This window comes from Bufo bufo, chromosome 11 (genome assembly GCF_905171765.1).
Source record: "Bufo bufo chromosome 11, aBufBuf1.1, whole genome shotgun sequence".
NCBI classification, from domain to species: domain Eukaryota; kingdom Metazoa; phylum Chordata; class Amphibia; order Anura; family Bufonidae; genus Bufo; species Bufo bufo.
Genome location: NC_053399.1, coordinates 11,039,204 through 11,065,544, shown reverse-complemented (window position 1 = coordinate 11,065,544; position 26,341 = coordinate 11,039,204). Strand labels below are relative to the sequence as shown.

General features: G+C 47.5%; 1 protein-coding gene across 1 annotated transcript in view; it reads left to right on the top strand.

Annotated features, from left to right (window-relative positions):
• Positions 1-26,341, top strand: part of NID2 (nidogen 2) — a 44,561-nt gene that overhangs the window by 16,875 nt on the left and 1,345 nt on the right. The window contains 15 exon segments of the mRNA XM_040412214.1: positions 1,094-1,217; positions 1,219-1,322; positions 3,583-3,683; positions 3,685-3,733; positions 8,198-8,326; positions 10,193-10,333; positions 15,601-15,726; positions 16,194-16,430; positions 16,873-17,094; positions 17,177-17,346; positions 19,551-19,680; positions 21,750-21,921; positions 22,608-22,765; positions 23,297-23,420; positions 23,602-23,714. Coding sequence (XP_040268148.1) covers positions 1,094-1,217; positions 1,219-1,322; positions 3,583-3,683; positions 3,685-3,733; positions 8,198-8,326; positions 10,193-10,333; positions 15,601-15,726; positions 16,194-16,430; positions 16,873-17,094; positions 17,177-17,346; positions 19,551-19,680; positions 21,750-21,921; positions 22,608-22,765; positions 23,297-23,420; positions 23,602-23,714 — 2,100 coding nt within the window.

Here is a 26,341-nt window from a genome sequence, read left to right as displayed (position 1 = left end):
AACTCAGGATCAGTACAAGATAAGTAATGTATGTACACAGTGACTGCACCAACAGAATAGTGAGTGCAGCTCTGGAGTATAATACAGGATATAACTCAGGATCAGTACAGGATAAGCAATGTAATGTATGTACACAGTAACTCCACTAGCAGAATAGTGAGTGCAGCTCTGGAGTATAATACAGGATGTAATTCTGGATCAGGACAAGATATTTAATGTATGTACATACACATTGACTCCACCAGCAGAATAGTGAGTGCAGCTCTGGAGTATAATACAGGATGTAACTCAGGATCAGTACAGGATAAGTAATGTATGCACACAGTGACTGCACCAGCAGAATAGTGAGTGCAGCTCTGGAGTATAATACAGGATGAATAGAACTCGGGATATAGTTTTTGTGATTTAAAAGATGGTCTGTCACCTCTCCTGACTTGTCTGTTTTACTCACCACTTGTATTCCCCATGTAATAGCAATTCTGGAGCATATTTTCTTATGACTCTGTGTTGTGCAATTCCTTTATTATCCCTGCAAGAACTTATTAATGAATTGCTACCAGTTTGCAATGAAGGTCCAGATGGGTGTTACCAGTTGGGGCTGTGTCCCTGACAGTGGCAGCACTTATTGGATTCAGCTGGTGACAATACATTTAGGGTAGTAATACATTTATAACTTCTAAGAGTAATAAAGGAATGGCACTATGCAGAGTCATAAAAATAGATGCTCCAGAATCGTTATTACATGGGGAATACAAGTAGTGACTAAACCAGACATGTCAGGAGAGGCGACAACTCCTCTTTAATGACCATCATCTACCATGTTGCTGGCTTGACAGTAAATTATTGGGTAGAATTGCACAACCAGTGGTCTCCACACTAAGGTATGGCTTCTAGTTTTTGCAAAAATACAATCCACAGCATACAGGGCATGCTGGGAGTTGTAGTTTTTCCATATCTAGAGGACAACACTCTGGAGACCACAGCTCTGCCCGTGGGTCTGCTACATGGCCTGCCACGTACAATGTACACCCATCCTCTTTGTCGCGTCTCCTGACTCTCTAAACGGCACTTCATTTATTTCACCTTTTTCCAGTTGTGACGTCCACGGCTTACCGGGAATACACCGTATCATCCGCCAATAATGAAGTGCAGAGACTGTCCTACCGACTGAAGCAGAATATCACCTATCAGGACTGCGTCCACTCCCAGAGGTTCCCCCCCCACCGCCCAGAAACTCTCTGTGGATCGCATGTTTGCCCTTTACAACAAGGACGAGAAGGTTCTCAGATTCGCCATCACCAGTCACATCGGATCCGTGCACGGTAAGCTTGGAGAATTCATGTCAGCCATTTCTAAACAGTGGGGGGGGGGGCCACTTTATCATTACGGAAAACATAACCGAATGTTCAGACTTATAAAGTATAATTATTCTAATGTACTTTGGGTGTTGTTTCCTCACCATTTTCATGATCTCTGTTTGCTGTCAGTGAATGGGAAGTATCACTTGTCACAGCCAGAGGCTGTAAACTTCCAAGCAGACCTTTAAAGGGATTGTGCAAGAATGGGTGGGGGATGAAGGGGAGCTTATTTACCTACTTCCTGGCACTGGCTCCCCGCTCCTGAAACATATCAGAACTTTGCAAGCTGCATTTAAACTACCTGGCGATTGTTAAAGGGGAGAAACCTTATTATAAACCTCTACTCAGGACAGGGGATAAGTATCTTATTGGTAGTGGTCTGATTGCTAGGACCCCTACTGATCAGGAGAATGAGAGTCTGGGCCCCCTACTGATGGTTCGACTGCTGGGAGCCCTACTGATCGTCCTACTGCTGGGGACCCCTACTGATCGTCCGACTGCTGGGAGCCCTACTGATCAGGAGAATGGGAGTCGGGCCACCTACTGATCGTCCGACTGCTGGGACCCCTACTGATCGTCCTACTGCTGGGACCCCTACTGATCGTCCGACTGCTGGGAGCCCTACTGATCAGGAGATTGGGAGTTGGGTCCCCTACTGATCATTCGACTGCTGGGACCCCTACTGATCGTCCGACTTCTGGGACCCCTACTGATCGTCCGACTGCTGGGACCCCTATGATCGTCCGACTGCTGGGACCCCTACTGATCGTCCGACTGCTGGGACCCCTACTGATCGTCCGACTGCTGGGACCCCTACTGATCGTCCGACTGCTGGGACCCCTACTGATCGTCCTTTGTTCACTTTCTGCAGAACTGGTGGAAACAGCCAAGTTCTGTACTCCGCTACCTCCAGCATACGTAATGATTGGAGCTGTATGAGCAACCTGCTGCCTCCATATTCATGTAGGGGAACAGGACCCCGTTGGGTGGGGCCCATTCAGTGCTTGTCCCTCAACACGTGTATAGGGGATAGATTTATAACTCGGTGCAGCCCCTTTAAGTGTCGCTCCTTGTCTTACGTCTGACCTTCTGCGGGTTTCCTCGCTCCACGCGCTGTGTGTCTTGTCGCCTTTGTTGTATCTTCTCCCTCAGCAGAATGTCTTTCAGCAGGCCTCTTCTGCGCGCCGGGCGGGAGGGGAAGGGTCTCCTTGGCTTCTTTTTCATGTAACAAAGCCCCTTTTCTGTTCTTTAACTGCCTGAGTAATTTGGCGGCAGCTTTTGGGTCAGGAAGTCAAGCAACCTAATGTGCTCAATAAAGTCTCCTGAAGAGGGGCGGCCACCATTCATTAGCCAAACACAAAGGGCAGCGAGATAAAGATCCCTTTGAGAACGTCACAAGAACAAAGCCCATAGGAAGTTTCGAGGCAAATGACATGCTTGTGAGAATCAATGCCTTCATGTAGGGGCTGAAGGGGTAAATGAACGTGGCGTTACGGAAGATGGACGGAACGAGGCGCCCCATGTCTCACCTCTGCCTTCTTATAAAAACAGATGAGGAGCGTAGTGAGAAATTACTGCCACAACTTTCTTGATATATGCTGTCTCTATTCATTGCTGTCTTCAAAACCCTTTGGTTGATGTCATTGAATAAGGAAACCTTGACCAGTCAAATCGGTATCTGAGATTTTTACTACCAGAAATCTCTGAGCAGTGCCAAAGGGGTCTGATCGCTGGATAGAGCCCTTACATTCTGCAAGTCAGTGATGGTCTGAGATCTCAGGGTCATCTTCTCTCATGTGTTCCATCATTGCAAAAGCTTTTCAACAAAAACAGCGCCACACCTGTCCACAGGTTGCGTGGGGGATTGCAGCTCAGTCCCATTCACTTCAATGGAGCTGCAATACCAGTCACAACCCATGGACAGGGTGGCGCTGTTTCAGGTGAAGGCAGCCATGATTTTCTAATCTGGACAACCCCCTATGACCATTCATTAGATGAAGGTATGGGAGTCTCCAGTGGACCCTCAACAGAAGCGAGGTTAGGTTTCTTACCTATCTGGAGATAAGCGGTGCCAGAAAGTGTCTTGCCAGTCACTTATCTCCTAATGGTTTGACATCTAATGAACAATTTCAGATTGTGTCTCCTGGGGAATCCCGCTGCATGGATGGATAAGCCATGTGGGACGTTTTACACGCACGTGAAACGGTTTCTGTTTTTACCGCAGATTCTTCTCAGGAGCCAACACAAGTCAGTCCTTGCTACGATGGAACGCACGTGGTGCGACACGCGAGTGCCCAATGCCAGCCGGGGTCAGGCCTGAACTACAACCTGTGTCTGCGCCTCCGGGTACCAGGGAGATGGCAGAGACTGCACTGGTAAGTCTGACCGCACACCCCGCCCGACCTCGCTTTCTCTGTGCTCAGTGTCGCCCCCGTGAGTAGAGGGGTTTTGTAGGATTGCAAAATGAGTGAGGGGAGTTAGATAACTTTACTTAACCAGCACTGAAATTCCGGAAATCGTGCAGATCCGACATGAGATATGAATAGTCCAATGATCCGGAAATTGCAGGAGATGCAGTTGGCACGTACTAGATTGATAATCCACTGTGGTCTCCACCATGCTGAATTGTTGGACATTTCCCAAACTATTATGCAGCCCTTACAGACAAGGAAATAGAACTGAATGGGTAAGGGCCTCATGCACACAAACGTATTTTATTTCCATGGCATACGTTTTTTTGTCGGCCATATACAGAACCATTTATTTCAATGGAGTCCGCAAAAAAAACTGAAGTTACTCCATGTGTATTCCGTTCGCAAAAATAATAGAACATATCCTATTAATGTCCGCATTACGGACAAGGATAGGACTGTTCTATCATGGGGCAGCTGTTCGTTCCGCAAAATACAGAATGCACACGGGACGCATCGTATTTTTTTGCGGACCGCAAATACGGTCTTGTGCATGAGGCCATGAGAGAAGGGTCTCGTGTCTAGAGTTGCCCTTAAGATCTTTCATCCAGACCTATGTGAGAGATCCTCCTCTCATATCGCAGCTTTGCACTTGTTTCCTGGAATCTGTTTCCTATTTTATGTTACCAGATAGATTTCCTATTAGACTGAGCAGGAGGCGCGGACCGCGGCCAGCCGTATGCCTGTTCTCATAATTCCCTCTCCATGTACGACGTCTGCAGGGCTGGTAGCGCCAGTCACTGGGGCTCATCATACAGAACGTCAGTCCAGTCTGTTTTTCCCATCCGTACGCCACAATGTAAACTGCAGAAGAAAACTATGCGACAAATCCGCGACAAAATCCACATCGGTTACTTGACCTTTTCCTGTAGATTTTTGGGGATTTCACCCCATGCTCTGCAAAGATTCCGCAGCGGAAACTGAGCTGTTGTGGATTTAGAATTCACACCGCAGGTCAGTTTTCACACTTTCCTTTTCCGCAGCCTGTGGATGACATTTAGTAAATCCAAAATCCACATTCTGCAGGATATCCATCCCATGAGAACATTCCCTACAAGCCACACTGAAGTCCTCTGCAGCCGCTATAACATTGACAGCCTCACTGAAGGCTTCTGCAGCCGCCATGGGGCAGCCTCACTGAAGGCCTCCACAGCCGCCATAACAGTGACAGCCACAGTGAAGGCATCCGCCATAACAGTGACCGCCGCTCAGAAAGCCACAGTGAAGTCTTTCGCAGTCGCAATAACAGTGACATCCACAGTGAAGGCCTCTGTGGCTGCCATAACGGTGACATCCACAGTGAAGGCCTCTGTGGCTGCCATAACAGTGACATCCACAGTGAAGGCCTCTGTGGCTGCCATAACAGTGACATCCACAGTGAAGGCCTCTGTGGCTGCCATAACAGTGACATCCACAGTGAAGGCCTCTGTGGCTGCCATAACAGTGACATCCACAGTGAAGGCCTCTGTGGCTGCCATAACAGTGACATCCACAGTGAAGGCCTCTGTGGCTGCCATAACAGTGACATCTACAGTGAAGGCCTCTGTGGCTGCCATAACAGTGACATCCACAGTGAAGGCCTCTGTGGCTGCCATAACAGTGACATCCACAGTGAAGGCCTCTGTGGCTGCCATAACAGTGACATCCACAGTGAATTCCTCCATGGCTGCCATAACAGTGACATCCACAGTGAAGGCCTCTGTGGCTGCCATAACAGTGCAGCCACAAAGACCATTTATAACAGTACTGGCCGGAGTGTCCCCATAATGTTCATGACTGCTATAGTGCACCAACACACTGGTAGCGGCAGTGTGACCCCTCCACAAGAGTGATGGCCACGGTACCCACTTAATATTGAAGATGGCCATACTTTCCCCCTCACAACAGTAATGGCATCAGTACAACTTAAAGGGGTGTTCCTGTCACTTTATGATCAGTAGACCCCTGACCTCCGTGACCCACAAAATCCTAGGAATGAAGGTACTACAGCTCCTCACCTGCGCGGTTGCACCCCAGCCTGGAAATGTGGGGACAGCAGTCGACCCTTTCATTTGAATGAGTCTGTGCTGCAGTTTTTGCAGAGTGGTTGGCCGGGCACCGCTGTGCAGAAACAAGAGTGAAAGGGGCGCAGTGCAAGGGTCCGACCTAGTCATTACTTTACACAGTGGGGATACCCATTTAAACAGTGTTGGCTACCATGATACCTTCATAACGGCCACAGTATCCTCAGGTTCAGGTCCTTGATGGTTGTGTCCAAGACCTAAAGTCTCAGATCTGCTCAAACTGGCCCATCAGACCACATCTGAATCCGTGGTGCTCTGGCCTGGTCACTCAAGTGAAAATAGGGGTTGGGGTGGCACACAACAAAATCGATACCCTCCTGCCCGAACCAGTCCCCTCGTTGAGCTATGAGACCGGCTGGAGGTTACTTTCCCTGCATTGAAATCATAGGCCCCTGTGGATCACTAGAGCTGGACGTGGTACTTGGCTGTAGTTCATAGCGAGGGTCTCCACATGTCCAAGAAGGACACATAACGTGTCTGAGGGCACAATTGCTTCTAATGCAGATTTCAGGGTCCCATCATTTAGATTCATGATGCTCTGGCTGCTTACTTCAACCTCTTCCCTTCTCCATCATGGCTGACGATGCATGTGATAAAGGAGGAGAGTTTGTGCTCGGTGTATAGATCCGGGGGGGGGGTTGGGTCGATGTGGGACATCTGCAGACAAACCGCAGCAGGTTCAACATCACAAATGGTTTCTTCCGTGGGAGAAAAATTTCGCAATTCACAATCTGCTCTCATGTGAAGAGTCTGTCAGCGCCGGAGGTAGCGGAAGATTCATTGCGGTGAATACAGATTACAGAAACCCGCCTGGCGGAGTTTATCCCTCAGATTGCTGAACTCGGCCAAAAATCTGACAAGACTGTAGATCCTGTCCATGTCACCTCGACTTCATTCACGTCTGGATCGGGCATTTTATCATAGAACAGAAAAATGCAATGGAAGTCAAAGCTGGATCCATCACGTGACGGACAGCAGTGGTGCCCGATGGACCTCACTGACCACAAGGGGCTCCGTCGGGTTTCCATGCTGTGCTGTTCTCTCCAGCATTTTTAATGGATGTGAACGAGGCTTAAACCAAGAGTGCGATCAACCAGTATTAGTTACATTGTATCTAATATTATTACTATTTATTGTCAGTGGTCTAGAACCACCAAGTGTCTGTCCGTAGTTGTGCTAGAACCCTCATGTGTTAGTATTATTGTTCTGAAATCTTCATCTGTTTAGATGTCCTTGTTCTAGAAACCCCAAGTGGTTCTAGAATGTTAGTGTCAATGTGTAAGTGTTATAGAGCCACCAAGTGTGTCACTGTCCCGTCACCCTGAATGCCCATGTGTAATTATACTGAAAACATCATTGTTCTAGAATGTTCAAGAGGTGGTGGTTCTAGAACAATTATATAGTGGCACGTGGGACTGGACAGTGACGCACTTGGTGGTTCTAAAATATGTGACTGTGCACAATTGTTCTAGAACCCTCAAAGATAAGTGTGCCATTCTTCTGGGACCTTCAAAGATCAGTGTATAGTTATTCTAGAACCTCCAGATGGGCACATGGGACAGGACAATGACACATTGGTGCTGCCAGAATAACAAGTGTCAATTTTCTGTCATGATGCATAATTGTTCCAGAACCCTTAATAGTTAAGCTGGGTTTACATCTGTGCGGCGGAGGAACAGACTGCCGGAGTTCACCGTATCCCGGCCTAGTCGGATACCGCCATGCACCGCTGGGTCCCCATTCACTGTAATGAAAAAATGCTGCGTTTAGTATTTTTTTCTCTGGCCGAAAGCCGGCATGTATGGTGGATACAGTCTGTTCCTCCACCGTACTTTGTAATCATTTTAGACTGTTCCAGTGTCAGTATGGTTCTTCTTATGTTCTAGAATCTGTGCCATTGCCCGATAGCTGTGATGGCTAACCTCCGGCACTCCAGCTGTGGTAAAATTTACGACTTCCAAGATGCACACTTGCTTGGCTGTCCTGAGAACTCCATAAAAATGAATAGAGCATGCTGGGAGTCGTAGTTTCACCACAGCTGTAGTGCCGGAGGTTAGCCATCACTGACCTATAGCCTCATGTGTAGGACCCCCAGACATCGGTTTATCACTGTTCTAGAGCACCATTGTTAGGGTACATTTTTCTTGGAAGCCAAAAATTACTTTCTCACAGTTTTGCAATCTAAAATTCATTAATACCCTCCAAAATTATTGTGGGGGTCGCCTGCCCTCATTATAGACAGACCTAGGTCATGGCTTAGTGTGTGACTATGTAACGTCTATGTATTTGTTTCTTTCCTCACTAGATGTTGATGAATGTGAGGCCGGACTCACCAACTGTGGCCGCAACACTCAATGTCTGAACCTTCCCGGCAGCTACAGGTGCGAGTGTCAGCCTGGATATGTGCATTCAGCAGATGGACAGAACTGCGTGTGTAAGTACCATGAACACAATGCAGGAGCCATCAGCCAATACCACACTCCTCATCATCATCATCATCATCATCATCATCATGTGCCAACAAGAGGGGGAGCTCACTGCAGACGGTTTAATTATACAGATCACTGTATATGTATGTGACTCCACCAGCAGAATAGTGAGTGCAGCTCTGGAGTATAATACAGGATGTAACTCAGGATCAGCACAGGATAAGTAATGTATGTACACAGTGACTGCACCAGCCCCCCCCCCCCCCCCCCCCCCCCCCCCCCCCCCCCCCCCCCCCCACCCAGAATAGTGAGTGCAGCTCTGGAGTATAATACAGGATGTAACTCAGGATCAGTACAGGATAAGTAATGTAATGTATGTACACAGTGACTGCACCAGCAGAATAGTGAGTGCAGCTCTGGAGTATAATACAGGATGTAACTCTGGATCAGTACAGGATAAGTAATGTATGTACACAGTGACTGCACCAGCAGAATAGTGAGTGCAGCTCTGGAGTATAATACAGGATGTAACTCTGGATCAGTACAGGATAAGTAATGTATGTACACAGTGACTCCACCAGCAGAATAGTGAGTGCAGCTCTGGAGTATAATACAGGATGTAACTCAGGATCAGTACAGGATAAGTAATGTAATGTATGTACACAGTGACTCCACCAGCAGAATAGTGAGCGCAGCTCAGGAGTATAATACAGGATGTAACTCCGGATCAGTACAGGATAAGTAATGTATGTACACAGTGACTGCACCAGCAGAATAGTGAGTGCAGCTCTGGAGTGTAATACAGGATGTAACTCAGGATCAGTACAGGATAAGTAATGTAATGTATGTACACAGTGACTGCACCAGCAGAATAGTGAGTGCAGCTCTGGAGTATAATACAGGATGTAACTCAGGATCAGTACAGGATAAGTAATGTAATGTATGTACACAGTGACTGCACCAGCAGAATAGTGAGTGCAGCTCTGGAGTATAATACAGGATGTAACTCAGGATCAGTACAGGATAAGTAATATATGTACACAGGGACTCCACCAGCAGAATAGTGAGTGCAGCTCAGGAGTATAATACAGGATGTAACTCCGGATCAGTACAGGATAAGTAATGTATGTACACAGTGACTGCACCAGCAGAATAGTGAGTGCAGCTCTGGAGTATAATACAGGATGTAACTCCGGATCAGTACAGGATAAGTAATGTATGTACACAGTGACTCCACCAGCAGAATAGTGAGTGCAGCTCTGGAGTGTAATACAGGATGTAACTCAGGATCAGTACAGGATAAGTAATGTAATGTATGTACACAGTGACTGCACCAGCAGAATAGTGAGTGCAGCTCTGGAGTATAATACAGGATGTAACTCAGGATCAGTACAGGATAAGTAATGTAATGTATGTACACAGTGACTGCACCAGCAGAATAGTGAGTGCAGCTCTGGAGTATAATACAGGATGTAACTCATGATCAGTACAGGATAAGTAATGTAATGTATGTACACAGTGACTCCACCAGCAGAATAGTGAGTGCAGCTCTGGAGTGTAATACAGGATGTAACTCAGGATCAGTACAGGATAAGTAATGTAATGTATGTACACAGTGACTGCACCAGCAGAATAGTGAGTGCAGATTTGAAGTATAGGATGTAACTGACAATGACTGCAGGAGAAGTAACACAATATATTGGGTCAGGTTGTGGTCTGGCTGGTTGGTTTTCCACTACCACATTGAAAACTGCACTCTGGTTGGAAGGTTACCATGAGCGGTTTTATCAAGGGCTTCTCCTTGTTGAATGACTGCATACAATATAATGGGGTGTATAATAACATATTCACACTTCTGTCTCTATGTTTAGTGGGGGGCTCATTTGGTAACCCCTGTGAGGACGGCACACACACTTGTGACACAGCCACATCTCGGTGCGCACCACGTGGTGATGGCGTCTTTACCTGTGAATGTTTCCCTGGGTACACGAGGAGCGGGCAGACTTGTATCGGTAAGAATACGTTCACTCTGTTGTGCCGTATGTGTGCGTTACACGGGGTGCAGTATGTGTGCATTACTTGTGTGTATAATACATGCTTGTTGTGTACTGTGCATGTAATACCTATTTGGATAACCATTCATTTAGGCCCCTTTTTTGTCCTCTGGATCAACACAAAATACAAGGTTGACCTTCATCCTGACAACCTGCTCCTCTTTTCTAGCGTGGACGTGTAGTTAGTGATGCATGGCGGCAGAGACGAGAACTCATTACTGCTGTGCTAATGACCTTGTCTAGACACTGGAGCCCGCACATACATGTTACATGTCGCACCGCTATCTGCACCCTGCCTAATAAATTAAAGCTCCGACGTGAAGATTCTCCCAGTGAGACTGAGTAGATATAACGGGGCAGATTTACTAATGGAGTCTAAGAATATGACTCAGTCTTAATATTAGACAAATCTACTATTCTGGAGCATGGACCTTGGTAAATTTTTCGTTTTGTAAATCCAGCACAAATTTTACGCTAGAATTCTGTCTATGCACCAAAAATTCAGCCCGTGTGCTAAAAAAAAACAAAAAACTGTCTGGTCTAAGTTTACATCACCTATAATTGTACTCCAAAAATGCACCAACGTTTTGGCGCTCAGAAGTGCATTGAGGCCACGCTCCTTTCCCATGAAGTCGCTCCCCCTTGTCAGACAAGGCATAAAAAAAATTAGAAAATTGTGTAGAACAGTTGGTAAATGTGTTGCATGTCATGCACGCCAAAACTGGTGCGTCCCATTGTGTGTCAGATTGTACATTGTGTATGGGGTGGTATCAGACACAGCGATATCAGAGCACCCGCTGGATGGAGGGAGAGTTCACATCACTGATATTTTTCCGTCTTCTGATCCGTCAGAAGAACAGAAAAAAAAATGGATCCCGTGCATCAGTTCTGCACATTTACCATCCGTTTGAGCCATTTCCGTCTGAGGTCCATTATTTTTTCTGTCTAAATAAACAGATAGCAGACGAAAATGCCTCAAACGGATCCAAAGGTCCATAACTGATGCGCAGGATCCATTTTTTTTTTCTGTCCTTCTGACGGATCAGAAGACTGAAAATGAAGCGGAGATGTGAACCCGGTGATCTGTCATTCACTATGCTCTATGGTGTCAGCCGCTGGATTTATAGGACAGCTCCATGAGGCCAATGATTAATCCCCTCTCTTGTTATTCAGTAATAATTAACCTGTTTTCCCGCTGATTTCATTCTGTAAACTTCAGGGGTCGGCAGGTCGAGGTAATGGGGCACGGGAAACCAGCGTTAATAAATTATGAGATTTTAGATCTGGCATTCAAAGCTGAAATACTGGCAGCACCTCCAACAACAATCACCTGAGCACCCACATTGCCAGCCGGCTACAGCACCCCCACTAGTGATGGCCAGACACTGCCCCCACAAGTGTCGGCTATAGCACCCCACTAATAGTGATGGCCGGACACTACCCCCATAAGTGTCAGCTATAGCACCCCCACTAATAGTGATGGCCGGACACTACCCCCATAAGTGTCAGCTATAGCACCCCACTAATAGTGATGCCCTGACACTGCCCCCATAAGTGTCAGCTATAGCACCCCACTAATAGTGATGGCCGGACACTGCCCCCATAAGTGTCAGCTATAGCACCCCACTAATAGTGATGGCCAGACCCTCCCCCCATAAGTGTCAGCTATAGCACCCCACTAATAGTGATGGCCGGACACTGGCCCCATAAGTGTCGGCTATAGCACCCCCTCTGATAGTGCTGGCCGGACACTGGCCCCATAAGTGTCAGCTATAGCACCCCCACTAATAGTGATGGCCAGACACTGCCCCCATAGGTGTCGGCTATAGCACCCCCACTAATAGTGCTGGCCGGACACTGGCCCCATAAGTGTCAGCTATAGCACCCCCACTAATAGTGATGGCCAGACACTGCCCCCATAGGTGCCAGCTATAGCACCCTACTAATAGTGATGGCCAGACCCTCCCCCCATAAGTGTCAGCTATAGCACCCCACTAATAGTGATGGCCAGACCCTCCCCCCATAAGTGTCAGCTATAGCACCCCACTAATAGTGATGGCCGGACACTGGCCCCATAAGTGTCGGCTATAGCACCCCCTCTGATAGTGCTGGCCGGACACTGGCCCCATAAGTGTCAGCTATAGCACCCCACTAATAGTGCTGGCCGGACACTGGCCCCATAAGTGTCGGCTATAGCACCCCCACTAATAGTGCTGGCCGGACACTGGCCCCATAAGTGTCAGCTATAGCACCCCCACTAATAGTGATGGCCAGACACTGCCCCCATAGGTGCCAGCTATAGCACCCCACTAATAGTGATGGCCAGACCCTCCCCCCATAAGTGTCAGCTATAGCACCCCACTAATAGTGATGGCCGGACACTGCCCCCATAAGTGTCAGCTATAGCACCCCACTAATAGTGATGGCCAGACCCTCCCCCCATAAGTGTCAGCTATAGCACCCCACTAATAGTGATGGCCAGACACTGGCCCCATAAGTGTCAGCTATAGCACCCCCACTAATAGTACTGGCCCCATAAGTCCTGGCTATAGCACCCCCACTAATAGTGATGGCCAGACACTGCCCCCATAAGTCCCGGCTATAGCACCCCCTCTAATAGTGATGGCCGGACACTGGCCCCATAAGTCCAGGCTATAGCACCCCACTAATAGTGCTGGCCGGACACTGCCCCCATAAGTGCTGGTCATAGTGCTCCCATTAATAATAGGGGTATGAACAATACCAGCCAGATTTCCCTTTATAAACCCTGCCGTCAGAGTGCCCCCATTACTAGTGTAAGCCAAATCTGAGCCCCTGTGCCCCTAACTTTGCTCCTGCGGATCAGAATGCTGTCCTACAAGCCGCTGGAGTTCGTGGAAAAAGTGGATATGGCGGCAGCACCATTGTGTGGTGGATGGAGCCGGGTGCTGCTGCTGCACCAGATCACTACAGTGGTAGATGGAGAGGTGTTTGGCAGCAGCTTATTCTCCTTTCTCCGGTAAAAACACATGCATACTTGGCCAGAGCATGCACGTGTATGGGGAAGTTGAGAGGAATAGTGGCCTATTTAGCTGACATTTACAAGTATAGGAACAAGCTCTTGGGGCCCCTCACATACCTTTTATAATGATATAATGGGGCCCCATTTTCATCCAGTCACCTAGCCGTATACAGAGCACATTGCCCCCGGACAGAGTATGATGACCTGAATCCACTGCTGAACCACAGACAAGACAGACAAGAGGACATGTGGAAATCTCCTAAAGGCAATCGCTCCAAGCAGCAAGGTGTGGATTTCAAACAAACCCTCAACACTGCGGCCATTGTCCTCCGCTTCCTGCCTGTTAAGAAGGGCACCCGGGTCTTTCAACTCTAAATTGGTTGCCCGAGGCCTTAAAAAGAAAAGCCTATTACAAGGAGAGGTTTGTGAGTCACAGTCGGGGCCCGAGAAGTGCAGCTGTAGGTCAGCGCTCTGCTGGTATTCTCACCTGCAGGTTCTGATGGTTACGTTCTATGTGACTATATAGGAATGATCGATATCGGGGGCCTCCATGGCCGTCACTGTACTGACACATGACTGACCGCGGTCACCGTCCACGATAGATACTGATTTAAAGGCTATTTCCACTTAATGTAAAACTCCCCGTCACAAATCTGAGCACGAGCCAAACTTTGGTGATATTTTATTTATTACAGATATTGTCCTGTTTTTATTGGGTTGAGGCCATATATTCAAAAGTGACGATAGCAGCCATATTGGTTTATCCTCCTTGATTGTGCGTCTCTATAAAGGGATGGGACCTGCTTCCATTGGTCAGAGCTTTCGGAGAACTTAAATAAACCAATATGGCTGCACTTCTGCCAAAATGGGCGCCACTACGAAACCGTAAAATGGAACATAGTTACCAATCTTTGACTTCTGATTTACTAGTATATGTCAATTTTTTTAAAATTTTGCTTTTTAGTGGAACATCCCTTTAAGCGAATATATAAAATAATTAGTGGCCGTGAGGCTGCACTGGGGAATGAGATCTCTGTCCTCAGATGCTGAGCAGTGAACACTTTGGATTATTGACAGCGCCTGGGGGCCCCCCGCCCCCGCCATATGACTCTGTTCTCGGCCCGTGTGGCCACCATCGCTCTCTTGATGTACGGTTCAGAGACGAAGCAAACCCCGTGCCAGGCGCTTCCCTTTCATCTCCGGCTGTGACTTACTAATTGTACCGTCGTAAAACTCTTCAAAGAATCGGAGCAAATGTGCGAGTCTTTAAAGAGACAACGTATTAATTTTGAGGCGATTCCTCGTGGCCTTTGTTCTGCATCAGAAGTCGCCTGATTGATGTTAATTGTCGGTGGAGGGAGGGGGCGACTGGACCCCGGTTATTAACAACCAACTGAAGTGCTACAAGGAAATTATAGACCAGGGATGCCCAAACTGTGGTCCTCCAGCTGGACAGCCTACAGCTATTAGGGCATGCTGGGGGTTGTAGTTTTGCAACAGCTGGAGGGCTGCTCATGCGGACATTGTGCCATATAGCGCTGTGCCTTTACTTTATGCCGATGTCTAGTATCTTCGCTGTCAGCCGAGAGTGCGTGTGTTCTGAAAAGAGCTGCTGGCAGACCCCTCTGGCGGCAGCTTGTCTCCCCAGAGGATTGTACATGTTCAAAGCCAACATGCCTGATCTCCTGTGGTAACAAAGGATTGGACATGTATACATCCAACATGTCCAACCCGCCTGATGTGCTGTAAGGTGGCCCTGTAGATGGTCGGCTGGAATTTGTGGGTGCGTCTCGCATCCATCCATCACATTAAGCAGATGGCAGACCCCTCTGGCAGCATCTCCCCTATGAGAGTCCATCACTGTAACCCCCACCCCCGGAAAACTGCTCTGCAGTGTAAACTGTCACCTCAGAGTGGTATTCCCAACCCAGCTGACCCTGGGACTGAAGAGACCACAGCACTGTTTCAGGGGGCACATCACCGCCTTTCTTCTCAGGATCATGGGGGTCCCAGAGGTCGGACCTCCATGGATCATACACTGGTGGTTATACTTCTTATTACCCCGTATAATGCGATATACCCTTCAGGGGTCTGCACTGTGTCCACCTCATCCTTGGCGTTCATGGTCCCGGGTCGGTTTTGTGTCTTCATGCTGGGAGGTCACGTCTGGCCACATCTGTATGTTCTAGAAATGTAAATCCTGTTTTCTGTCTTTCCTTTTCAGATGTGGATGAATGTTCGGAGCGCAGGTGTCACCCAGATGCTTCCTGCACCAACCTCCCCGGCTCATTTTCATGTCAGTGTAATGACGGCTACACAGGCGACGGCTTCCAGTGTACACGGGACCCAGGTATGGAAATCGGATCCAGTCTTCCTTTGTGTACGATTGTGTGGAAATGTAAAATCCTGCAGAGACGTGGAACGTGTGAGGGTCTAGGTTTATGTTCTTACGTCATGTTCTGGGTCACAGATATGTCCAAAGAGTAAGGATAGTAAAACTGCTGACTAAAGTGAATGGTTATTCTAATCTTGGGCATTTATGACATGGCAGGTGGAACCCACATCTATAGATGTCTCAAGAATGGGGCCCCAGCACTCGCCTGTTTTCAGAAGTCCCATGGTGGTGAATGGAGGGGTTACTGCACATGTGATGTGATTTGCCCTCCATTCATTTTAGGGCCCTGTTTTTGAGATATATGCAGGTACCAGAGATGGACCCACATCTATTGGGAGGGGAAGGGAGTCTGTAGGATCAGGGTGATGGGTCTGCTGGGCTTTGCATCATAACATGTTAATTTCTTCTGTCTCTATGTACAGATTACAGACCTCCCCTTGTTTCTTGCCTGGAGAAACGTCTCAGCCTCCTAGGACCCTTCCAACCTAGAGGTCCTCGCCCTGGTCTTTTTGTCCCCGAGTGCGACTCTGAAGGGAATTACGCCCCTCTGCAGTGTCACGGGAGCATCGGACAGTGCTGGTGCGTGAACAAAAACGGAGAAGAAATCGAAGGCACAAGAACATTACCCGGCCAAGGTACCCCTAAGTGCGGAGTTCCCGGTAAGTGGCGGTATACACATCTCACGTATCTTTGCACCCACTAATGCTCCAATGTCTACATGCGATATGAAAATTGTAAAGGGGAGCAGAGGAAAGGACTTCATAAAGCCATATAAATAAATGGATAAGATTGTGATTGCTTTCATCCACCACTAGGTGGAGCTCTCTGCATTTGGATTTACACAGTACTGACTGAATTCAGGTAGCACCCTCTAGTGGTGGCAGATGGCATTTTATAATTGGCAGTTTTGTAAACTTTTGTGTTCTCCTATGGAAATTAAACTGGTAATTACACACATGAAAAAATGGCCCAAAAAAAGTGTGGTTTACAAAATGTAATTAAATGCAATGGGTGCGGCAGTAAGATGCTTTATTTTCAGGATTTATGGGCATGAACCTTCATCTGATGAGATGTGACCACTCTTGTCTTTTTCTTAACCAGAACCTACTCAGAGACCTCAGACCATGTGTGAGAGGTGGAAGCAGAGCCTGCTGGACCACTACGGTGGCACCCCCTCTGCAGAGCATTACATCCCTCAGTGTGACCCCTACGGCGAGTTCAAGCCTCTGCAGTGTCACGGGAACAGCGGCTATTGCTGGTGCGTGGACAAAGATGGCAGAGAGATTGCGGGGTCGAGGACGCAGCCAGGAATGATCCCCGCCTGTGAGTATCGCACATTTCTGCTATAGCCAGCTCGAATACCGTTTTTCGTATTGGCCTCATCCGCTCACTATGCTCAATGCAGGTTTGCCAAGTGTAGCTCCACCCACTGTGAGGCCCACCCCTCGTCCAGATGTAACCCCTCCTACTTCGGGTACCTACCTCTTGTATGCGCAGGGTCAACAGATCGGATACTTACCGCTGGATGGCGTCAAGTTTAATAAAGACAAAGCAAGGACCCTGCTGTCACTACATGTAAGTAACGTCCCATAGCTGCCGCTCGTCACAACAAATCCCAGCAAGTCCTGAGAACCTGTGCGCTGGTTACATTACAGAACTAGCCCTTCTCACAGCGGAGAGTTTGTTGCAATTGTATCCATCCTTCAGGCTGATACGTTTTACCTGCATTGTAGCTCAGAGGCATGTCTAGACAGGATCCAATTGTAGCGATCTCTTCAGCTGTGAGAAGGTCTAAGTAAGCATCCTTTCATTCCAGATACCTACCGACAATCTGTGTCCTGAAAAATATGTCAAATCAGGGTTTTTCCAACATTCGGCAGGAGTTAAACGACACTCCGTGCCGGACCTAAGGGGCGGAGATTGAAAGATTCTCTTAATTCCTTGTGTCATGCTCCGCCCCCTGCATTAGGCATAACAACGCGAATGCGCGTGGCCCGGAGTGTTCCTATAACCACAGAGAAACCAACAAGAATAACAGCTGGCTCTTTAAACCTGGGTCCCCCCCAATATTCACCCCCCGCTGTGCCTCAGCCGATTACAACAGCTGCAAACACAAACTCCCCACAGATCCACCTCGACTGCACGATTGTCCAATTTGTGGTAGGACTGCCATCGGCCACCACAGAACGCTGGGGGTTGTAGTAGAAGTTTGTAGGTGGACCTTACCAGGTCCCTTTGGAACGTCTTGGAGACCCTTGTCTATAAAGCAGTCGGCCGTCACTCCGGTCGCTCAGTTAAACGCTTTAGCAGCAGAGGCCGTAAAATATTCACTGGCGGGATCATTACAGCGAGTCTTGTTCCTGCACAGAATCCTCCATTCCCACAAGAAACCAGATCTCATCCGTGTGTAGGTTGCGGCGAGCGGCGGCCAAGTCTGCTGGCTGAGCCCTCCAGAAGGCGGAGGTCTACAGCTGTCTCTCAGCTGTATGGGATGGATTCCAGATTTCTGCTCCGGAGGGAACAACCTCAATGTTATTATTTATTGAACCCCCCCGGGGAGGTACCTAAGCCGTCATTCTGCTCCCCTCCCCCATTTCTGGTCGCCTCCGTTTGCTGTAAGCAGCGCTCTTCCTTGATGAGAATCACTTGTGCAAATAAGAGAGAAATAATCTCCAAAACAATTGAAAGGGGAAGGCGGCCAACATCGGGCCGGAAATACTTTCCACAAATGCGCAAAAACGTATTCATTACTTGCGTTATGTCTGTAGGTGTATTTCTATGTGGGTGGGGGAGGGGAGGCTTCAGTGAGGGTCCGTACGTACAAGGATTTACTATGGGATCAGGAGTGTAATGAGTACTGACGGGGCCCCATGTCACCAGGACGGTGGGGCTTATGATTATTCTGTCTATATTTGGAGTAAGAAGAAGCCTTGCGGCTGTGAGAGCTCGTGTTACAGCACTACACCCCTTTAGAATAGTATTCTGATGTAGCAGAGCTAAATTTGGTCCTTGCATTATAGCTCTGAATGTATTGCAATGACGTATCCCGTCTAGACCCCCGTTACCCTCAATAGCTGCCATTATTTCTGCCACTTTATGATCGTGGGAGTTCGTCCTCAGGGACCCCCCTTCCCCATCAGTCTTGAGAATGAAGAGGCCACAGCACTGGTTTAGCACTGCGCCCCTCCTAAGTTTTCCATGCCCTTTACTCACCCCCCGCTGTGCTGCTGCCGTCGTCCTCTGTACAGCCAGTGAACGTTGGGGGTCCCAGAGGTCAGACCTTCACCAGTCAAAATGTGGTGGCAGATCCTAGAACCACCATAAGTTGGAGATACCCCTTTACTATGCTGTCACCTCTTCTGACATGTCGGTTTTAGTAACTATCCCCATGTAATACCAATTCTGCAGCATCCTCTCTGTTATTCCTACTAGAGGTTTATGAGTTGCCAGCAGTAAATGTCCAGATGGGTGTTACTAATTGGGGGTTTGTCCCTGCTCAGTCAGACTGAGCAAGGAAACACCCCCCCAACTGGTAACACCCATCTGGACCTTCATTGCAGACTGCTGGCAATTTATTTGTAGACTTCTAGTAGAAATGATAGAGGAACAACACAGTCATAAGAACAGATACTCTGGAATCGTTATGACATGGGGAATGCAAGTAGTCACTGATCAGACATGTCGGGAGAGGGGACGGCTCCTCTAAGTATTGTAAATGTGAGGAGGACCAGTTGGGATAATGAGTAGAATATCACATCGCCCGTCTCTGCCTCCTGCAGGGCTCCATCGTAGTGGGGATTGATTATGACTGTCAGGAGAAGAAGTTCTACTGGACGGACGTTGCTGGGCGCACTATTAGCCGGGCGAGTCTAGAGCCCGGCGCGGAGCCTGAAGTCATCATTAGTACAGGTAAGTTATGGCGACTCGACACAGACGTGTCATGCCTCTGAGGTCAGTGGTCCCGCGGCACACAGGGATGTCCTATGCAGTTATGGCACCATTTATTTCGAGGAGCATTATTGTGTCTTTATAGAGTGTGGACTTGTGTTTTCTGCTTCTTGTAATACACGGGGGAATTTAGGACGCGACTCGGCCTAACCAGCTGCAAATTTCGGCAAAAATAAAATAAAATTTCACACCCCTGTCACCCAGATCAATCCTCCCCTACAAGACATAGAGCCTGGTAGGGGCGAGGACGCTGATTAAAAAATGATACCTGTCTCATGTGTGTGGTTGGCGCGGCTGTGCCAAAGCCCCGATTCTAACTCCACAGCCCTGGTTGTCGGTATCGTTGTGGAGAAAAATGAACTTTTAAAATGATGCAACTGGATTATTCAAGCACCAGGAGGCAGGCCGACGTGGTGCTCCATAATGACGCCACCCTGCCTTTAGATTGACATACCCGCCGTTCTAGACACAAGTGCGTTCTAGCGCTGTCATTATAGAGCACTAGGGGGCGTCGCTGGAGCCTCGCTCGAATAGTTCATTTGTATAATTGTAAAAGTTCATTTTTCTCCACAAGGACATAAGACAGGTCGGGTTGATCTGGGTGACAGAGCGGCTAGAAATAGTATTGCAAATCTACACGGAGTACTAGAAGATGCTCCACAATAAATACTATGTACAGCAACGCCTTCTCCAACAGCTGATCAGCAGGGCTCCCGGGTGTCGGACCCCCACTGATCACTGATACAGAGGATTGGTCATCAGTATTAAAGTCTCGGAAAACCCCTTTAATATTTCCTGTAGGCTAACAGGTAACATTTGGAGCTGTAGGTTTTTGCCTGAAAATGAGTGCCACTTTTTTGGTTGACGCTTTTTCTATGAAAAATCCACAACCCTCAAAGGGTCTTATTACCAGGAAATTCACTGTAAAAACGTACCTACACTTTCATCCAACTTGCTGCACCTACAGAATCTGTCGCCATGTAAGCAGAGTATGGAGTCCACAGTTCTACACGGATAGGCACCGCAGTGTGCTCAATAGTGGCAGGGGCACACATCGCCGCTCCTGCCTGTGCCCGCTCAGCTACGTCCTGGCAAAGGACATCATAGCAAAAACCAATGCCAGGATGTAGCCGAGCGGCGATGTGAGCCCCTGCCCGTACTGAGCTCACTGTGGTGCCCATCCTTGTAGAATCCATACTCCGCGGACATGGCGACAGCGTATGGATTCTGTATGTGCAGCAAGTTGTGTGAAAGCACAGGTACATTTGACACCAGGTCGTGTAGGGCTGGCTCACCTGATTGTGAGGATCCCTTTCACTTTGCATCGGTTGCTTCATTCTGGAGAAAAAATGCTTCTAATCTAATCCTTGTACAAATTAACAGTTAAGTGCACTGAGGGTGGGTCACCCATGCTTCTCCTGCCAGCATCTCCCTCTCCTAGATTGACAGGGCCAGGAGAGAAGACCGTGCAGGAACCTGGCCCCCTGTCAATAAAGGAAAGGGAGGGACAGCAGGAAGAGCAAGGGTGCACAATGCAGCTTGGGTCCGCCCTCAGTGCACCAAACTGCTCATTTGCTTATGGTATAAAAGTGTGTTTTTGGCAGAAGGGAGTAACCGATCGCTAAGTGAAAGGTATCATTACATTCAGCTGAGCTAGCCCTACAAAAGCATTGTTTTAAAGAGGACCTTCCCCCAGTGATGGCTGCAGGCAGGCGGAATGTAATCATTTAAAGGGGTTGTCAGATATTAGCAAAGAGTTGGGCACAGGCAGGGGATGGTGTAAATAATTACCAGTTAAATCACCCACCGCTCCGGTCCTCCTGTACAGAGGTAATGGAGAACAGATGACCGCTGCAGCCAATCACTGGCTTCTAGGGTGCAGTCCCATAGTATAAGCGCTCGGCTATCTCTGGCAGCGCCAGTGTGCACGATACTAAGGAGCACAGGCCCCAGTTGATCAGACACTTATCCTGTGGATAGGGGATACATTGTCTTAATGGGACAATTCTGGTGCATTTCTCTCCTGTTAGATTTAATGAGCCCCGAGGGCCTGGCCATAGACTACCTGCGGAGAACCATGTTCTGGACAGACAGCGGCACAGATAAAATCGAGACCTCACGGCTGGATGGTTCCGATAGGAAGACGCTATTTGACTCAAACCTGGTGAATCCACGCGCCATCACCATAGACGCCATGCGAGGGTAAGAAACTCAGACCTCCTTTATAGGGTTCAGATGGAAGGCAGCAGAGTTAAGTAGCCGCAAAGTGAAGGACATCTAAACTAACAAGGCCGCAGGTTACAAGCAGAAATATACCCGCGGTGCAATATATCTGCTCAATATTAATTTTGGTTGTGATATTAAAGGGAATCTGTCGGCAGATTTGTCCCTATGACACCGGCTGACCTGTTACATGTGCGGGCACATATGAAGTTTTAGTCTATGAGCCTCTAGGAGTTACAGAGGCATTGCTGTTACACCTTGAGGCTCTGCACTTTGATTGACTGCACCAGATGTGATGTTTACAGTGCCTGCCGTGACAGTTGCAGAGAGAGTAGAGCCTCTAGGTGTAACTGTAACGCCCCCGTTGCTCCTAGAGGCTCATTTGCATATAATAAAACATCATTTTTCTCAGCAATGTGGCCACATATGAACATGGGACCAACACAGATGCCTTCAGCTGCACATGTAACAGGTCAGCCGGTGTCATAGGGACAAATCTGCTGACAGATGGCCTTTGCAATGCAAAAGGGTGAAATCTGCAGCAAATGCCCATCAAAGTTTTTGCTGCATGTTACCCCTCTGCCTTAACGCGCCGTTCTCTGCATAATTCAGGGATTTCATCTGTTTGAGTGGATGGATGATGTGTTCTGTGTCGCCCCCTGCAGGAACCTCTACTGGACAGACTGGAACAGAGAAGCCCCAAAGATTGAAACCTCTTATATCGATGGCTCAAACAGAAGGATTCTGGTGAATGACAACATCGGATTACCGAATGGACTGACCTTTGATCCATTCTCCAAGCAGATCTGTTGGGCAGATGCAGGTATACAGCAATAGATAAGGGCATATGCAGACCTATGACACAGGGGGTCTATAAGGAGGGACCACCCTCAGCCACGTCTAATGGTGGGCAATAGTGTACACACATGTGACAGGAATTGAACCATGTGCTCAGGCACAACCTACCAGTGTAGCACAGGTTCAGAGAATAACCCCGGGCATCTTCTTCGGTCAGTATCTCTGCTGTGACTTATTGTGTGCCTGAGGCTGTGGTTAGATTCATGCCATGCCTGCTGCTGCCGCCTTTGTAATATGGTGGTCTCACCTTACTAGACCCCCAGTGTTGTAGGTGCGCATCAGCTTTTTTTTTTTTTTTTAATCAGTGGGTTAAAGAGGTTATCCGATTCCTGAAATGCCCCCCATACACAATATGCTTACCCTACCAGGGGCCAAGGTATATGGTGCAGCATTTCAGGGGTTAAATAACCCCTTTTAAATACAAAAAAAAGGGGGGAATTTCAAGATGGATTTCCTTTTCATGCATTCATCATGTACAATTTTCTTTTCGTAATAGGAACCAAAAAACTGGAGTGTGTATTGTCCAATGGAAGCGGAAGACGAGTGGTACAGAGTAATCTCAACTATCCCTTCAGTGTCGTGGCCTATGCCAATCATTTCTACCACTCAGATTGGAGAAGGTGAGGACGTTGCACCCATTACCCCTTTATTATAGAGGCCGTTTTATCTGATCTAAACACGTACAGCGCCATGAAGAGACAAAGCCGCCATGTGCCTCATGTAAAATATGAGTACCCCATTACATTGCTGGGTTTTACAGACCTTCATGTAACATTTCTGAATCTTCTCGTCTGCCTACAGGGACGGCGTTATATCTGTAAATAAAGATAGTGGTCAGATCGCAGAGGAATACCTCCCGGAGCAGCGATCACATTTGTACGGAATAACCGCCATCTACCCCTATTGTCCTTCTGGTGAGTGCCTATATAACACAGATCCACGTGATGGGTGATAAAGTGATGATTATGTAAGGAAAGGGGAATGAATGGGCAGCGACATTTCAGCAATCCGTAAGCAGAACCCGCCTTTAGGCCACCTGCACACATTCCTGCTACTGGATTACGCTGCAATTTTTCTACTCAAGAAGCCACACAGAAAAACCGCACACAATCCGCAAAGTATCAGATCAGACGAATCTCATGTACACTTCTGTCTTCCATACGGAAATTGACCTGCAACATGTCAATTATGTTTTCTGTTTTTGGTGTGGATTTTGTCCTTTTAACCCCTTAGTGACCACCCATGCGTGTTTTTACGGCGGTCACTAAGAGGCCTTAGGCTGGGCCGCCGCGTTTTTACGGCGGCCCAGTTTAAGCGCTGCACGGCTCCCCCGTGCAGCGGGGAGCACGGACCTGGCTCTCACATGAGAGCCGGGTCCCTGCTCTAACAGCCCCGACCGGCAGGAGTGCCGATCCAGGCTGTTTAACCCTTTACATGCCGGGCGCAATGGCGCCAGCTGCATGTAAAGTGGTGACAGAGGGAGCGGTCTCCCATCAGCACCCCGAAAATGCGATCGCGTGGTGTTGGGAAGCTTACCTTGCTTCCGATCAGGGCCCCAAGCCTGTCTTCAGTTATCTCCAGCAGGCTGTGCCTCTCTGGCGCAGCCTGCTGGTCAATGTTTGAATAGCATTGCTATTGAAATGCAATGCATTATAGGAGATAATGCATTACATTTTAAAAGCAATCAAAATACTGTATATTATAGTCCCCTTGTGGGACTATTAAGAAATAGAAAAAAAATACACATTTATTAAATAAAAAAAAATGCTCTTTTTTCATTGAAAATACGCTTTTCAATGAAAAAAAATTGCAAAAAGAAAATATCCCCCATATGTTTGGTATTGCCGCGTCCGTAACGACCGGGACTACATAAATTATCCCCTATAGTGAACGCTGTAAAAAATAAAAAAGACAGAATTTCGAATTTATTCTTAGTTTCCACCGAAAAAAAATGTAATAACAAGCGATCAAAAAGTGGCATTTACTCCAAAATCATACCAATGAAAAATACAAGTCGTCTTTCAAAAATCAAGCCCTCACACAATTCCATATATAAAAAAAAAAAAAAAAGGGTCTTGTGACGTGGCAATGCAAAATCATTTTTTGGGGTAAATAAAAGGTGTTTTATTGCAAAAAAAGTAGTAAAACGTAAACAAAATTATAAGTATTTAGTATCACTGTAATCGTACTGACCCAGAGAATAAAGATATTATGTTATTTGTACCGAAAAATGAACGCCAAAAAATGTATAATGTAAAAACGCAGTGGTAGTATTGCTATTTTTCCCCATCTCCCTCCCAGAAAGAGTTAATAAAAGTTAATCAGAAAGTTGTGTCTACCCCAAAATGGCGCCATTAAAAACTACAACTTGTCCCGTAACAAACAAGCCCTCATAAAGCTATATAGATGAAAAAATAAAAAGTTATAGCTCTTGGAACGAGACCATAAAAAAAAAGAAGAAAAACGCTTGGTCATAAAGGCCCAAACAGGCTTGGTCACTAAGGGGTTAATGGAAGGGCGAGATCTGCAGCAAACCTGCACCAAAAACTAAATTAGTGCGGATCTTCTGCCTGTTTAGCGGCTCCCCTGTGCAAGTACCTTTTAGGTAGAATTCACATGCAGCAGAGTTATTACAAAAAATTGAAGTTGTCCCATTCATTTAAATAGTGTTTGTAGAAACAACCCCATTCAGCCATTCAGATGCAGAATTGTCTGAAAATCCATTCCATGCAACAAAACAGTCACATGTGAATTCACAATTTTAAGGGGATTCACTTTTTCGCTGTATTTCTCCTGAACTGATTTGGGGGGGGGGGGGGGAACGACAAATACAGAACATTCATTTTGAAATCCAACTTCTATGGGCTAAAAAATAATACCTGTACGGATATGTTGGAACATGCTGCACATTGGAAAAAAGAAAACTATATCTAGACATATAGAAAGAAAATGTGAACGCAACCATTTAAAGGCGCTGCACAGGATGAGAAGACATGGTCCACGCTTGGGCTAGATTCACTGCCGGATCTCATCTAGTGTGAAACTGACCAGAGCCGTGGGTTGTGTGCAGCATTATAGCTCAGATCCATTGAAGGGAGTGTGGCTGAGCTGTAATATCAGACAAGTCCACAGGCAGCCATGCTTTTCTAAACAACCCCTTTAAATATATGTGCAGCATTTTCCTAACAGATGCTTTCTGTCATCTGTTCTCCTACACCCCCCTGGTGACAGAGCCCAGGCAGCGGTGACTGACCATCCATACATCTAAATGGGGTTGTTTTAGTAAGCTCCATTCAGCTGGACAGGTCACAGGAATGGCTGCCACATGTGAATGCACCCCTAGTAGTGCGACATGGGATTCGATTTCCCTGCTCTCCCCATCACTGCTGTGTGCACAGAGCCCACCTTATCCAGCAACAAACCAATTCTCATTGGGGGTGTCATGCCGACTTCATGGCTACACAGCAACTTTAGACATTTACAGGGATTTCCAGGTTTTTGTACAGATGGCATATCCTCATAATAGGCCATAAATATCTGA